This window comes from Haliaeetus albicilla, chromosome 10, assembly GCF_947461875.1.
Source record: "Haliaeetus albicilla chromosome 10, bHalAlb1.1, whole genome shotgun sequence".
Taxonomy (NCBI): domain Eukaryota; kingdom Metazoa; phylum Chordata; class Aves; order Accipitriformes; family Accipitridae; genus Haliaeetus; species Haliaeetus albicilla.
The window spans coordinates 44,070,574-44,086,159 of record NC_091492.1 but is presented as its reverse complement, the minus strand read 5'-3'; the positions used below and the strand labels follow the sequence as shown (position 1 = coordinate 44,086,159).

The 15,586-nt window shown below is 53.7% G+C and overlaps 1 protein-coding gene across 1 annotated transcript; it reads right to left on the bottom strand.

Annotated features, from left to right (window-relative positions):
* Positions 1-3,579: 3,579 nt before the first annotated feature.
* On the bottom strand, positions 3,580-10,817 carry LOC104315395 (protein DGCR6). Its single transcript, XM_069795449.1, has 5 exons — positions 10,636-10,817; positions 10,392-10,552; positions 9,831-9,931; positions 6,404-6,544; positions 3,580-4,531 (listed from the first exon to the last, which is right to left on the bottom strand). Exons 1-5 carry the CDS (start codon positions 10,779-10,781, stop codon positions 4,448-4,450), a joined length of 633 nt encoding a protein of 210 aa, XP_069651550.1. The 5' UTR covers positions 10,782-10,817; the 3' UTR covers positions 3,580-4,447.
* Positions 10,818-15,586: the final 4,769 nt, after the last annotated feature.

Here is a 15,586-nt window from a genome sequence, read left to right as displayed (position 1 = left end):
GGGCTGGACACTGGCCCCGTGGGGGTCTGCGTGGGCTGGGCTGGAGCCACCCACAAAGGGGACAGCGGAGGGTGGGGTAGTTACACCAAACCTCGCCGCTGGACGCAGTTCTGGATGGAGCAAAGGGCTGAGACCCTGCTCCTGTCCTCCTTGGCTATTCCAAGGAGGAATCGGCCTCTACCCCCAGTTCTGGATGGAGCAAAGGGCTGAGACCCTGCTCCTCTCCTCCTTGGCTATTCCAAGGAGGAATCGGCCTCTACCCCCCATGCTCTGGAGCTGCTGCCTGGAGGACAGGGGCCCCCTCCGCGCTCAGGTGTTTGTTGTGAAGAAGCAGAGGTGTAGGACAAAACTGCTGGAGGGGCAGCAGCGGAAGGTGAGCTCTTGAACAGGCCCATCCAGCTCATGGTCCTGCCGCCCAGGAGTGAAGAAAGCCGGTGCCTGGGCGAGAGCGCAAAACCCGAGCAAAAGCTTGTAGTGCTTCCCCGTGGCTCCAAGTATCTGCAGCTTGGTGAAGGGGAATCACCTCTCTAAGTTGAAAGGCTTTTCTTTTCCAGAAGTGCCTCACCCTCTCTTGAACCAACATAAACGTTCTGCTTCTCCAGCCCCCTGTGGCAAGGAGCTTCCCCAAGCAGTCACCTGTTCCACCTAAACCTGCCTTTTACAGGCTTCATTTAACACCCCAGCTCTTGTATTTGAAGAGAGTGAAGTCCCTCTGCATGTCACCTGTAGTTTTATCTCTACCCTGTCCCCTCTCAGGCACCTGGTTTCCAGACAGAGGAATCCAGCTTGGCTGGAAGGTTGTCCAGACTTCCAGTGCCCCAGGGCTTTTGCAGACCCTGTTCCAGCTGTACTGCATCCTTCTTGGGATGAAGGGACCTGTGTTTGGGTGCTGGTGCACCAGTGACTTCACAGGAGCAAAATGTTTTTCATTTTCTAATGTCTCAAGTTTCCTAATGTCTCATTTGATTTTCTGATGGCTACTGAGCACTAAAGCTGATGTTTTCATGGACCCATCAGTCATCACCCCAAATGTCACTCCTGAGTGGTAATGGTCAACTCAGAGCCCACGGTGCAACACTAAGGGCTCCCACCTGCATAAATTCACCCTTATCCACGCTGAATCGACCTCCTTATGTGGAGAGGACCTCTCCATCCCCACCAGCCCATCAGAAAAAGGAAGCAGGAAACAGGAATTGTCCCTTTCTGCCACCTGTCATTCATCATTCCAGCTCACAGGTGAACATGGGGCTGGCACAGAGCCATAGCTCTCCCGTCGGTCACCTCGCACCGGAACGGGGAACACGATACTCTTGTCCATCCCCTCTCCACGTTGCTTCTGGCAAACAAGGAGACTTGGGCAGGAACTTAAGGTCCAGCTCCATGGGTGGCCGAAGCCACCCTGAGCTGCCACCAAAGGGGTCCCCAACCACGTGTTCCTGGGGCACCAGTCAATAGCTCAGGGGCTGCACAGGTGGTTGAACCAAGCTGAGACAGCCAAAATCCAGTACGCCTTCACAAGCACTTCCAGCTCCTTTGGATCCCTCTCACCAGGTCTGACCCCAGCCCAGCCCTCACCAGCAGTAACACAGCTGCAGTAGCACAGGCACAGCCAGTGCTGTAGGAAGGCGTCACCCTCTAGTGACACAAAGGCACTTGCTTGGAAAAATACCTGTGTATCCTCAGCATCGTACCACCCAGCAATGCTTCGGGAGGGGGGGCAGGCTGAGCAAGTTTTCCTCTGCTGAAATCGTGCTGACCAAATACTCCCTGATCATGAGCTATCCCAGGCACTTTATTCCCTTAAGATAACCTTTTCCACCAATTAATCACATCTGACCAGCCTGCCACTCTCCACCTTGCGCAGAAAGCCTTTCTGAAACACAACCTGACCACAGGCATGGAAAATTTCAGCTTGGATCAGCTGCCTGGCAGAGCCATCCGCAAGCAGATGGTAGGAGCGGGAAGCCCAAGAACTGCCGTTGTCATGGCAGTGCCGGAGAAGCCGGCCACGATCCCCAGCACCAGCTGCCCCCAGGAGAGACAGCAGCGGAGACAGCAGTGACTAGTTCTCCTGGCTCGTGGGGAGCTCTGGACCAAGGTGGGCTCCACTCGTTGCAGCGCAGGGCGGCAGAGCGGGGCTGAACCCACCAGCAGCAATCCCAAGCTGCTACATTAGCTGCCCCCGAGCTTCTCCAGCCACACCATCGGCTCTTCCACTGCTCCAGCAATGCAAGAGTGCTTGTGTTGAAGAAGGGGGGGGTCCTTCTGGGAGGCAGTGCTACCCCCCAGCATCCAGGCAGTCAGTCTCCTTTCCTGCAATAGGACCTATCATTCATCCCTGCCTTCCCCATCTTCACCTTGGGAAGCCATTTCCTTGCTAATAGCTCTGGCCACACACAGAGGAACACAGAGTCCTTCTTCACCTGGTCAGCACCAGAGACTACTCTGTCTGTGTGTCCCTACAGGTGGAATGAAGGTGTCTCCAGAGGGGAAATGTTGCCCACCCTGCTTCTCACCATTTTAGCAGTCAAGTGCAGGGCTGGCAGCTGAGGGTCAAGTGGCAACACAGTTCAAGGTGGTTCATGGGGATCCTGCAATGGTACAAGTCCCACACCAGCCCAGTTTCCAGCTGGGGATTCTCATCCAGGAGGTGGAGACCCCATAAGAGCAGTACCTCTTCTCTCCAGCTGCTGAACCACAGTAGCATGTTCCCGTGGGTAGGAAGCACCCAGCCGTGATGGAAATGGGAGGGGGTCTCAGCCCTGAATTTGCAAAAGCCTCATTGGTCCCTGTAGCTGCTGATCTTCAGTGTGTTTGTCTACAGTAGTGGGCAACTCCTTCTCCACCACCACCTCTGCTCCCTACCAAAAGGCCACCCACAAGCTCTTCCAACACCTCTGCAGGTTTCCTTACTTTAGCTGGTTCTCCAACTCCACAGTGGGCTCTCTAGCTCCAGTGATCTGCTTTCACATGAACGCAAGGGCTCAAAGTACCTTGAACAAGGGGTACTGACCCATTTCCCAGCCTCAGTAATTAACAGCATACTGAATCTTCTCACACTGCCTCCTGTTGTGAAAAGGGATTGCTGCAGCAATAGCAGAGGATGCAGGCAAGAGCAAACAGTAGTGTGAAGTTGTCTCCCCAATACAAGCCTTGCTCTGGGAACACCTGAAAACCCTTAAACAGTGACCCAGGTGTAATTAAAACCCTTCAACACGATGGCCCAGGTCTTTGAGCCACCCCCAAGAGCTTCTCCAACTTGAACTTCGTCCACAAAGAACAGAACTGCTTACAGACTCTCCCTTGCACCATCCTGTTTCCTACAGGCAGCTACCACTGCACGCTGCCTGGCACCAACGCACTTCTTACGCACCTGAAGCAATCTTTTACCAAGTTTTCAGCAAGTGCCCCAACTCCTGTGCACCAAGCCCCAGGGATGTGACTCAGGCTCTCGGGGTCATCAGCTCAGCCCTGAAAGGTCTCAGAAACACTCAAGATTCCCCCCACCCCCCAGCGTTAATCTAGCACACCCCACACTCATCAAGCAGGGACAGGACAAAGTAATCACAATCACTAACATTTAGAAAGCTGCAGCCCTGGAAGGCAGCACAGAATATTTTATTTCTCTCCATTTGGAAACTGGTTTAAAGTAACAAAGCAAAAGCTCTCAAGCCTTCTTTGCTATCCAAGTCGGGTGGGAACACTGCGAATGTCACTGTCCAGCAATGTTGGGCAGAGGCCTGAAATCCTCCTTTAATAAAGCCGATGCTGATACCTGCCTAGAAGTCCCTCTGGGAAGGGTCTGCCTGTTTAAGAGGCTGTTTCTGCCTCAGCACACACAGAAGGATCTTCCTGTAGATAAACCTTGGACTTTTTTCCCCAGCTGCCAACCATCTGCCATGGCCAGGCAGCACCAGATGACGAGTCCACTTTGCTTCCTTGTCCGATATGGCAGCTACTCACCTCTCCCATTCCCTACCAGAGACACTTGCTCCTCCTCCTCAAATCGGAAGAGGAGATTGCAATTTGGAGATCACACTGCTCACCCATTCAGCTTGATTCACCTAAACACAGGGGTAACCCATATTCAGATGGGCTGGGTTTGCTGCCTCAGTGCCTGGCCCAGTCTCCCTTGACTTAGTAAATGGCCTCACCGATGCTGCACGCTGGATGTGGCAGATTAACACCCTCCACTGTCTCTCATCTTAGCGAGATGTGCAGCAGGCATCTTGCTCTGAGGACTGCAGAGGCAGTTTGATGCTCCCCAACCACCCCCCTGCTCTGGGGGTCTGCTTGCCTCAGCTCTAAGGTTATCTAAGGGCCTCAGCTATTTCTTCTACAGCCAGTAGCCTCTTCCTGACACAATATAAAGCAAATGCATTAACAACCTATTCTTTAGAGGGAAGTCAGAAGAAAACTCTGGAAAGTAAATGGCAGATTTGCTTATTCAGGAAAAAGCCTTCTCGGACTCAGACTCCTTCTGTTGTAACTTCCGAATGAGTTCCAGCAAATTCATCTGTAAAGTCAGCTCCTGCAAAGGAAGAGAGATGTTTTTGCAAGGATAAGATGATCCCATTCCCCGCTGCAGGAAGCAGAAAGGACTGGTTTGTACCACCCACTCAAGAGCTACTAATCTTCAGGGAACAAAAGAAAAAGCATGCAGATACAAAACAAAGGCTTCATCTCGTTTAAGCATTCCTATAAAATACAGGGCAGTAATATCTTAAGACATCTGCTGCAAACTGCAGCTGTCTTAGGAATCCCAGGGCTTTATGATTCATTAAGGATTCAGAAAGGTTCTTTCTTCTTGACTGTGGTTTAGTGATAAATGCAGTGAGGGCCAGCCAGTTCTGCAGGTTTCCCCTTCTGGAGGGGCCTCCAGGAGCAGGGCAGCAGTGTCCCCTGGCACCTGCACAGCCACACACACCGGAGGAGGTTCTCCAGGTTGGCACAGCTCCCTCCCTTCGTCCTCCAACAGCATCTTCAATGCCCTGATCCTTTTCCAGCACAGATGGGCAGGAAGCAGGAGGGATCGCTTTGGGTGCTAAGTGGAATCTAAGCCATGTGCAACACATCGCTGTGCTGCTGCATTGAATTCCCTCTAGGTATTCCGTTCCCCTTCAAAAACTCCCTTTTCCATGACTGTAATCAAGTGGAGACCACCGTCTCCTGTAGTCACCAACATCAGCTTACGGCTTCCTTACCATCTGCTTGTTCTTTACTCACATTTAGCTCACAAGCCATTTAGCACAGAGACTACATGGTGGAACAGCTAATTCAGTGAACCTTGTTCTGTGACTCAGGTTTGCAGACATTACATTATGGAAATAAAAATCTATTTTTGTACAAATATATCAACTGCATAAGTAGACATTTTATACAACAGACTGGGAGGAAACATATCAGCTGATGGGAAATGCATGGAGAACAGATTCCAGCAGTGATTTCTTATACGATGGTGGCATTCACAGGTACAAGTCAAGGTCTGGGTCTGGTTTGCCAGCTATTGTAAAGGCAAGCACAAACAAAACCCAGCAAACCTGTTAAGAGTTATTACTTACAAAAATAACATTAAAGGCAGGGGCAGGAGGGGAGAAAAAGAGCTGCTTTCATTATATAGATGAGGAATAGCAGCACAGGAAAAATAAGAGGCTTGTTCAAGGCTACACAACCAGGAATTGTGTGGGTTTTAGAAAATGCCTGTTTAACTAACTTAGTTTAAGCCGTCTTTTCTCACTAGTAGGTCTTTATCAAAGTGAAATTTAATCAGCTGAAAAAACAAGAGTTAAGAACAGCCTGTTTCTGCATTCCCTGCAAACTTCTGTGGCATTACAATGAGACTTTGGAAGTTTTATTTTTTCATTCCTGCGGTGGCGTTAAGACAACAGAGAAAAACCCAGGCGATTGCTCACAAGTTTTAAGAGCAGATGCACTGGGGAAACCGAGAACAATTTTCTAATCACAGTCTGAGATCATCATCTCCAGCAAGTCACATGCAAGAATTAGCAAGATCCCTAATAAAAAGACTTCTTGACGGCAATTTGTACAGCTAAGCTAGGTACAAAAGTGATAAACCTACGCAGCCACTTATTCCAGTATTATTCAGACCCATTCAAGAGTCACAGGACTGCAGGCTGTTGGCACAGTGTTTCTTCCCTCCACACTGGGAAAAATATTGCAGAAAGCTGGGGATGTTGCCCAGTCTAATGGGTTTCTGCTCCTTTGTTATGAACCTAGTACTAGGTCTGCCCACAGCACATTGCCCATCAGCTGATGAGGCAAAGGACAGATCATTCTGACCCAGAGATTCAGAATTCATTATGAGCAAGACTTTTTTTTTTAAAAATAAAGACATTAACACAAGAGTACTGTCAGATCTTACACTCCCTGCCTAAACACCAACCTGTGGGTTGGTGGTGATGTAGAAGCCAGACACCCCGGCCTTCTCCAGAGTGCTCTGTTGGTCTATCACTTTTTGGTCCAGTTCCAAGACTATCTTCTCATCCATCATTCGCTGTTCCTCTCGAATTCGTTGCTCGACAGCCTGAGAAAGATAACAGTCAACAGAAAAAAAAGTGGAATATCTGCCTTCCTCCTATCTTTTTCTCATCTCTAAGTCTTTTACTAAAATTGAAGAGCAACTAGATTCTGAAGCACTCCTGCTGTGCTGAGTCCCACGGACAGCAGAGGGCAGCAAGCACAGCCCCAGACTTTACCTCCACTTGCCATGTCTTACAGCAAAGCTACCACTCAAGAAAAGGCAGGCAAGTCACTTGGACCAGCCTGCTTTCTGTGTGTTTAGAGGCCAGCAAAAACCATGAGTGACAGATTGGTATGTGAATGACTTTTCCTGATGAGCCAACGTTTGAGCAGCAGGTGATGGCTGAGCACTCCAGCAGCACAGGTTCAGAAGAAGTCAGCAGTCCAAGAATCTCATACCTCTCACAGGACTGGTGAGGCTGAAGAAAGACTTGGAGGAGTAACACAGGCCACCAAAGCTTATCAAGGTCCCAGCTCGGACACCTCCCTGAGCCTCCATGTTCCCTGGACACTAACATACAGAGCTGGAGCTGTAAATCACACCCAGATCCCACTTATTCACTAAAGGAGCTGAACTCCTCAAAAACCTAACTTTGCAACTGGAAAGCCAGCTGAAGTTTCGCTTGGGACTACAGTGTGCTGGGGCTCTGTTTTTGGCAGACCAAGAACATTATCAAACAGGGACTTCACAAAATAGCCCCAACCAGGAGAACACAGCCCCTCCCGCCTTGCTGACATCTGCCTAAACCTCAGCAGAGAAACCTCGGCATTGCCTCTGAAGAAGAAATGGAGCACAGCAACCACGTGCCACATCAAAGGCATGTTGGAAATCAGGAGTGGTGGGCATGCTCTAGGAGCACTCACATGCTCTGCTAGCTGCAGAAAGGGGCACTGCTAGCCAGTTCTGGAGCAAACCTCAACCCACCAGAAACTCTGCCAGAGAGGGGAGAAGAGAGCAGAAGGATTGCAGGGGACGAGGACAGCCCAGCTCAAATAAAAGGCCACATGTGTGCAGAATTGAGGCAATACAACCTTACTGGGTTGCACTGAGCAACAGACTTCTTTCGCAAGCCACAGGGAAAGTCAAGAAGCATCAAATCTCATCTAAATACAAAAGAAAGCACATTCTCTTGCAAGAAATAAATGGCACAAGTTTCAACATTTTACTCGTGCAGCGCTGCCCCTTTGTAACACCGTAAACAGAGGCACACGTTTAGCTGGAAATATTCATGGGGGTAAGTTACCCTCACTGCACAGAAAGGGAGAAGTCACAAAGCCCAGGATTTCCTACACCAGTGGCTGGTGGTTTAAAAGACCTCAGCAGATCCATCTGAGAGGGAAGCTGAAAGCCTGTGCACTGCTACAAGTCCTGGGGAAAATCCAGAATTTGAATGACAGAGGTCTCGGCCCTGAATGGTCTGGAAAAGAGCTGAGGTTAAGGAGGATGCAGGACTGTGATTCACCAAAAGATTACTGTACATCAGGTGCTCCACAGAAGACACTTGGGGCAGGATCTTAACAGAATAAGTGTGAAGAAAGACAACTTCAGCCTCAGGAAAAGGGAAGGTAGAGGGGCTCATTGCCTCCTTCACTATGGGATGCTCATGAACCTAAGGAAGCTCTGTCCTTACACTTCCTTCAGTCTAGACGTTCATTCTCTTTGTGGAAGGTACAAAGGATTCAAATCCCTCACTTCCCAAAGACTCTCCTTCCTCCCAGCCAGCTTGGGGGATGGAAGATGCACCATACCATCGTCTCCTCCACTTACTGTGCTGGAGAAGTGACTTTCCTTGGGTTTGAAAACAAACCAGATCAAGTGCCTACGTACTGTTTAGGGCTGGCAACTGATTCTGGGCTACAGAAAAGTGCCAAAATCTTGGAGAAAACTAAGACTTAAACACAAGCTTTTCCTTCAGCTCTGGTGGCTGGTGACCCTGTATGATGGGCAAAGCTGTTCTAAATGCTGTGGGTTCCACTGAGAAGCCACATCTAAAAACTGCATCTTGTATTACCTCTCCTGGGAGCCCAATCCCAAGCTATCTCGTGGGAGCTGGTCTTCGAAACCTTTAACCACAGAGGGCAGCTCCGATTAGACACATACCAATTGTTACTGAGGTGATCAATCTATTCCTGAAATGCTCTACAGCAGAAATACTAGAGGATAAAAAAAGGGAAGAAGTAACTCTAGTAACACCTGGCAGAGGAAAACAGAAGAGAAAGGCAGAGGGAAGGTGGAAGGAAGCAGGAAGAAGCTGCACATCATGTAAGACAAGGAGAAATGGCACATATACAGTCTACTTAATGAGTGAAGACAACATTGGAAATGCTTTAAAACAGGCAATATACATTATTACTTGCTGCAAGTATAAGTTACTTAGAAGTAACAGGGACAGCTAATAGAGGTCCAGCCTGGCTTTAGTCACCTCAATAGGAAACGAGGGACACGGAAACACCACGACAAAAGATCCAACAGCTAGTGCTGATACGGTGTTTGCCGCAGGCAAAGGTCAGGAAAAAGCCTGTATATAAACAGTTATCTGTTTCCCTTACATGGAGTAAAGTAACTTCCCCCCTACATTTAAACTCCATCGATTAAGATAACTAGCTACTTGCAATCTCCTTTACCTTATAAAACTGCCTCTATCTTATCACCAATGTACAGATAAGTCCTTTGGGGCTTACTGTACTGCTCGTGCTGAAGTGCCTTTCTCCAAATGCCTTTGGATGCTCGCAGAAACTATCCCCATGCTTACGTATCTCAAGGTACTTCCTCCTTATCACTGCTACTAAGTAAAATGTGATTTTTTTTTTTTTTTTGAGTACTCTGTGCTTTCTACTTGCTATGACATAATGGCAGATTTCACGTATCTTCTCCGTGTTTTCTATCAACTTGCTCTCTATCCGTATAGAGGCTTCAGCCCATCATATAACAAAGAATTGTTAAAGCACTGTGGAGGGCACCGCTCTTTTGGAGTGGGCTCCTGAACTTCCACGATTCCCAGATTACACCTGGACCGCAGCTATCCGAGATGGCAAGAGCCTGGGCCCCCGCTCTTGCGGGGACAAAGGGCAGAGCAAGAGGAGAGGAACCCCAAGTCAGGGTGAGGAACGTAGGGCTGTGCCAGCAACACCAGACAGGATGGCTGGCGGCTTGCAGGGCTGCAGGGGGTGCAGGTGATTAGTTCAACCCTCTGGAGATGCTGCGATGCTGGAGCCGTCCTGCAGCAAAGGGGCTGTGAGCCCCCCGGGGAAAGGGACACAACCTCCACACCAGTCCACCCATCCCTTACCTCCATCTCCCGCTGCTGGGCGGCCCGGAGGAGCGGCAGGTTGTGGGGTCTGCAGCACTGCTGTGCCTCCTTGTGCCGGTGGAAGAGCTCCTGCTTCAGCCCTGAGACCACGGGGATGGGTGCTAGGTCAGGGCACGCTGCTGCCACATCTCCTCTCTCCCCGCTACGCGTGTTCCCTCTCAGTGTCCCCACCGCTGCCACATCTCCTCCCTGCCACTACGCTTCTCCCCCCAGTTCCCACCCCCACATCCCCTCCCTCCCCACTACACGTGTCCCCCAGTGTCCCACCCCAACCTGCCCCCCAATGTCGCCCCCCCATGCCTCCCCTCCACAGCGTCCTTGCCACCTGCCCCCCCAATTGCTCCTAAGCTGCCCCCCCCGTGTCCCCCCCTACTCCTCCCCAGTGCCCCCCTCCCCACCTTCCCCCAACGCCCCACACCTCTCTCAGTGTCGTCCCCCCCCCAGGTGCCCCGGGCTTGCCCTCACCCGGTGCCCCCGCCTCCCTGCAGTGCCCTCCCCTGCTGCACCCCCCCCCGGTACCCCCCCGGTGCCCCCGCGGACCGCGGTGCTCGCTGTGCAGCTGCAGGCGCTGGCTGTAGAGGTTCTTCTCGGTGAGGTGCTGGATCTCCAGCAGGCCCTGCACGATCTCGAAGACGGTGCCGTCCAGCAACGCCAGCGCCAGGTCGCTCAGCGTCGTGTAGGAGAGGCGCTGCTGGCAAGGGCTGCCGGAACCGGAACCGGGTCGGAGCCGGAACCGGGTCAGCCCCGGAACCGGCCCCGCCGCCTCACCCCCGTCCCCGCTCACCTGGGCAGCGCCTTCACCAGCGCCTGCAGCTCCGACAGCAGCCGGTAGTGCCGCTCCTGCTGCCGGGACAGCTGCTCCGCCGCCGCCTCGTACCCCCCGCTCCCCGTCCCGGTCCCGGTCCCGCCGCCGCCGCCGAACCGCTCCATGGCTCCGTCGCGCTCTGCGCATGCGCGTTCCCCCGCCCCGCCCCGCCTTATCGTCCCGCCCCGCTCCATCGCCCCGCCCCAAGCCCCGCCTCGCCCCGCCCCGCCCCGCCCCGGTGGCGCAGCCCGCTGCGCGGCCCCGAGCATCCTCGGTCCGGGCCGGTCCCGGAGGGGCCGGCGGCAGCAGCGGCGGCAACGACCGGCGCCTCCGCCTTCCCCTGGGAGCCGTGTGCGTGTGCGCAGCGGTGCCTCAGCGGCTGGAGCCGCGCTCCGAGTTTTCCTGGGGGTTTCTCTCCAGCCCGTCCCATGGGACGCGCAGGGAGAGCACCGGCGGGGTGCGCCCCTGCTCGGGCTTGAAAGCGGTTAAAAAGTGTTTTCGATGACTCGATCAAAAGCCTTTCAGATGGATTTTGGCAGTTTTTGAGCTGCCGTACGCGGTGACTTGGCCGCCGCCACCGCCGAAAATGCCGTGAGCCCCCAGCACCACCGGCATTGGAGGAATTTCGCTCTCCGGGTCCTTGGCTTCATGGTTTCATTCCAGCTGGTGAGCTGGGGACCATTCCCTGTAGACACTGCGCCAGACCAAAGCCGGGCAACATTTGTGGGTTCACTGGGGAGCCCTGAGAAGGGCAAGACCACTCGGCTGCAAGGATCCCTTCTAATCCCTTAAAACACACGGAGTTTATTAAGTGCGTTTCGACTTCAAACATGCAACTGGGATGGCAATGGGTTCTTTTCGTGAGCGCTCGGGTGCAGGTAATGAGATCAATGTTTAGCGCAGGCCGAGTTGCAAATTCATTTCAGTGGCACGCATGAAAAGGTTCCTGGCTTGAATTAGCAAAATGAAAGAACCACTGAAGTGTATTAAAAATGTCTTAAAGGTATCGGTTTTAATATGACTTCAAAGCCTACAAAAGCTGCGCTGCCAGCTTGAGGGGAGTAGAAACAGCCATGTTGGAGAAGAACACGGAGCATCCCCAGGCGAACACGGCATCCCTAAAATATCCCTGAATATAAATTGCCCCCTTTTTTTTCCCTCCGGTTGGTTGCCTTTGATTTCCATCCAAGGATCCCCAAATCCCAAGTGCTGGAGAGGCTTTGGGTGGGCTGATTGCAGACCCCTCTGCCTATGGGCTGCTTAGACCACTGCTTTGTAGAGTTAACCCTGCCGTGTCTGTCTGTCCTGCCCATCCCCTGCTTGCTCTTCCCCCAGCTTGGCAGCAATGTCCCCATGAAATGGCCGCCCCATATTTTGAACAGGCAAATCACCCCAACCCCATCCTTGGAACTGCCAAGAGGTTTTTGCTGCACTGGAGCTGCTGGCGGCAGAGCCGTGGCGCAGAGCCTGGGTGGCTGTAGCCTGCTGAGCTGCTGGGGAAGGGAAAAAAGGGTCTTTTAATTAAGAGCTATTAGACGTACTGCTCAGCTCTGGCTGGGGCGATATGAAAGACCAGGATAAAAGCATCCCCATCCTCTGCCATGAAGATTTGACAGCAGCTTTTACTAAATATCCTTCTCTGGGTGTCACCTGAAGCCAGGGTTTTGCTGTCACAGGGTTTCGTTGTCCCAGGGTATTCCCCAGGGAGTACAACCCAAAATCCCTTCAGCAGCCGTGGATGCTCGGGTATGGTGGCCAAGACTTCACCTGGTAGCAGCACAGGACCAGGCAAGCTGCCTGCCCCTGACATGGCTGCCTGCACTGGTGAGGACCTAAATGCAACCTCCCTTGTCCCTTCCAAGCATCACATCCCCATCGTCACGGCAGACCCTGCTTTGATCTTGCCACCTTCACTGCCTTGCTGGGGCTTCTGCTCTCTTTCCAAGGCTGTTTCGAGGGGCAGTTGAAGCCCGGTGGTGTGGGGAGGTTTGTCTTGACCCCAGACCCTGAGCAGCAAGGTCTTGACCTTGACCCCAAGCAGCACCAGACAGGAGGGGAGAGACCATGCGTGAGGTCTGGAGGGCCGGCATGGCCATGAGCCATGCACAGTGGCTGTGGGGTGCCCGTGCACCCCTGCGAGAGGAAAAGGGGAGCAGCTGGGCAGACAAAGGGCTCAGCCCAGGGAAGAGGGGAGCACATTCCCAGGGACGAGCTCCAGCAGTGCCGGCAAAGGAGCATGGCACGATCTGGTGCCTTTGCATCCCTACTGAAGTCATCGCGACTGAGCCGGCGGAGGGAGGGGGGACGCTGGGGCCTCCGCTCCGCCACGGACATTCCTCTCCCTTCCTTTGTGCTGCAGGAAATCTGCGCTTCCTCCCTTCCCAGCGCTGCTCCCGCTCAATCGCTACCAGATGTGGGTCCCATGCGCTTCTCATTAGCCCGGCAGGCTCCGGGCGCTGCCTTCTGCAGGCTGGTGGGCTGGGGCCTGCAAAGGCTGGGCTTTTGGGGGACCTGGTCCAGATATCTGAGCCGGCATGGACGCCACGAGGTAGCTGCCCCTGGTTTGCGTAGGCTTCATGCTGCCTTTGTTGCTGGGCCAGGATGCTGGTGGTGGTGCAGGGCAAACTCACTGCAGTAGATGGAGCTGGAGCTGGGGGACAGGGCAGTCCGCTGGGACCTGCATGAGTGTCATGGGGACAGAGGGACAAGGGGCTTTGAGTTGAGGGAAGAAGCTCAGTGAGCTGAACTGCAGCTGGGTTGCCTGTTGGGGACAATCTGCAGCCCCAGGCTGGGTCTGGGACCGTGGGGGAGGTACATGGTCCCACCACATCATCCTGCTCCAGCTGCTGCTGGCCCATGTGCACAGAGCGATGCACTCTGCTGGGCAGGATGAGGCCACATTTGGGTGCTCACAGCCATGGGGGCTCTGCACCAGGAGAGTGGGATGCTCCTTGCCTCAGCACAGAGGGAGCTGGGACTGATCCTGGCCCAGTGCTTCTTGAGCCCCCAAAGCAACTGCGGGACTTTCCTCACACTGCTGCTGCACAGGTGGGTGGCGAGAAGCAGGGAAACAAGCACATATTGTGCTATGGAGCCCGTGCCCCAGCATGGGATGTGCAAGGAGATCCAGAGGGCCAAACAACTCTGTTTCCCACTGGAGCTGCTCACTTTGCCCCCAAGCAAAGGGTCCCCTGTGGGGTTCAGGCTTCTTGCACTCACCTGCAGGGAAAATATGTCCCAGGCTGGAGAGATTCGCAAAGGTGTCCACTGCCTGTTTAGAGAAGGGATGCCTGGATGTTACCTTACCCCAAAGGGCACATTTGCATGCTCAGAAATGCTGGAAAAACAGCACTTTTGTGGTCTTGCCGATCCTGAGTCAAGCAGAGATGGCAGCGGGAGTGGGTCACCCACATGCATGGAGCAGGACAGCTCATTTTTGCAACTGAAGCACATTGCAATTAGGCATAATCCTCCAGAGAAACCAGAGCACAAACCCGTCCACAGGAGACGGCTGCCCGAGCTCGGTGTCCCTGTGGGAGAGTCGCCACGTCACCATGGCTCTGAGTCACCACTCCAGAGCTGGGAGCTCCCCCCGTGGCCGCTCAGCCTTTGGCGAGCGTGGTTTCACCGGGCAGCCAGCTGTCACCAAAAAAGGCCTTTGCACCAAATGCGGCTTTATTGCTTTTACCGTGGGGATGGGGACAAGGCAGCATCAGCTGGGGCTCAGGCTGGGAGTTAGCGAGCATCCTACCAGTGCTCCGCTCTCTGTGGCATGGCTATGAATTGGGTGATTTGGCAGCAGCTCAGCCCAAGCCGCGGTGCATTCGGTTAGTCCCTGGCTGGTACCTGAGCTGGGGATGGAGCCAGGGTGCTCCCAGAGCTGCAAACTGCCCCGCAGGGCCAGATCTCAGGGTAGCTCCTCTCCTCAGGGCTGGATCCTGCTCTCCTCACCCGACTTGGTTTGCATGGTTTCCCTGAGTCTCCTCCAGCCAAGAGCTGCACGAGTCCCCTGCACCCCTGGGGAAGGGGCTCCAGCACCAGCCCCCCCAACTCCATCCTGCATTGGGTGTGTGGTCACCCACTATGGTGGCTTTGCCGCCCATCCCCAGCCTCCTCCCCTCCTTTTTTGGGTCACTTTAACCTTGTGTCTGACCTCAGCCTCATGCACTCTCATCCCCTGGGCGAGGGGAGTGTGTGGCCAGGACCACGGGAGCCTCATGGCCTCGGGCTCACCAGATTTATTCCAATTTAAACACTGCGGAGTAAAAGTGTTTCCCCCACTCTGGCCTCTGGAGCTGAATATCTGAACGGGAATTTCACCCCTGAGCTGCAGCTAAAATAAGATCTGGATTGAGGTGGTCGCTGGCTCTCAGTGGTGCTGGGTGAAACCTCTGTGCTCCCTTCCCGACTGGCTGCTGACGTAGCTGGCGGAGCAAGGGCTACTGAGCTGGAAAAGCTGGGTTTGACCTGCCGAGAGGAGCATGCATTGTCAGAAATGTGTCAGAAAACATGGCTGGGCTTTGGTTGTCTGGGCTGAGCATCCATGGGGACACAGGGGAGATGCTGCACACACGTGTCCTGACTGCACATCCTTCCCCGGGAGGAGACGCAGATGCTCAGCCACGGCAAATTTGTGTCAGTTGTGGCTCAGGAGCTCCTTGTGTCTCCACTCCCTGCAGAGCAGAGGGCTTGTCAGAAGGTCTGTTTGACGGGGGGGTGACAGGTCTATACTACCCCATGGACAACCCGGTCCTGCCTGTGCGGCCCTGCCTGGTGAGCCTGGGCTCGCTCTGGGCAAGGGACGGGAGCTGCTTCCCCTGCACGCTGATGGAGGGGATGCCAGAGGGCTGGCGTGGGTGTTCCTGGGTGACTGCACGGTCCTTCATACCTGGGACGGAGACAGGGTGAGAGAGGAGAAGTGCATGTGCTT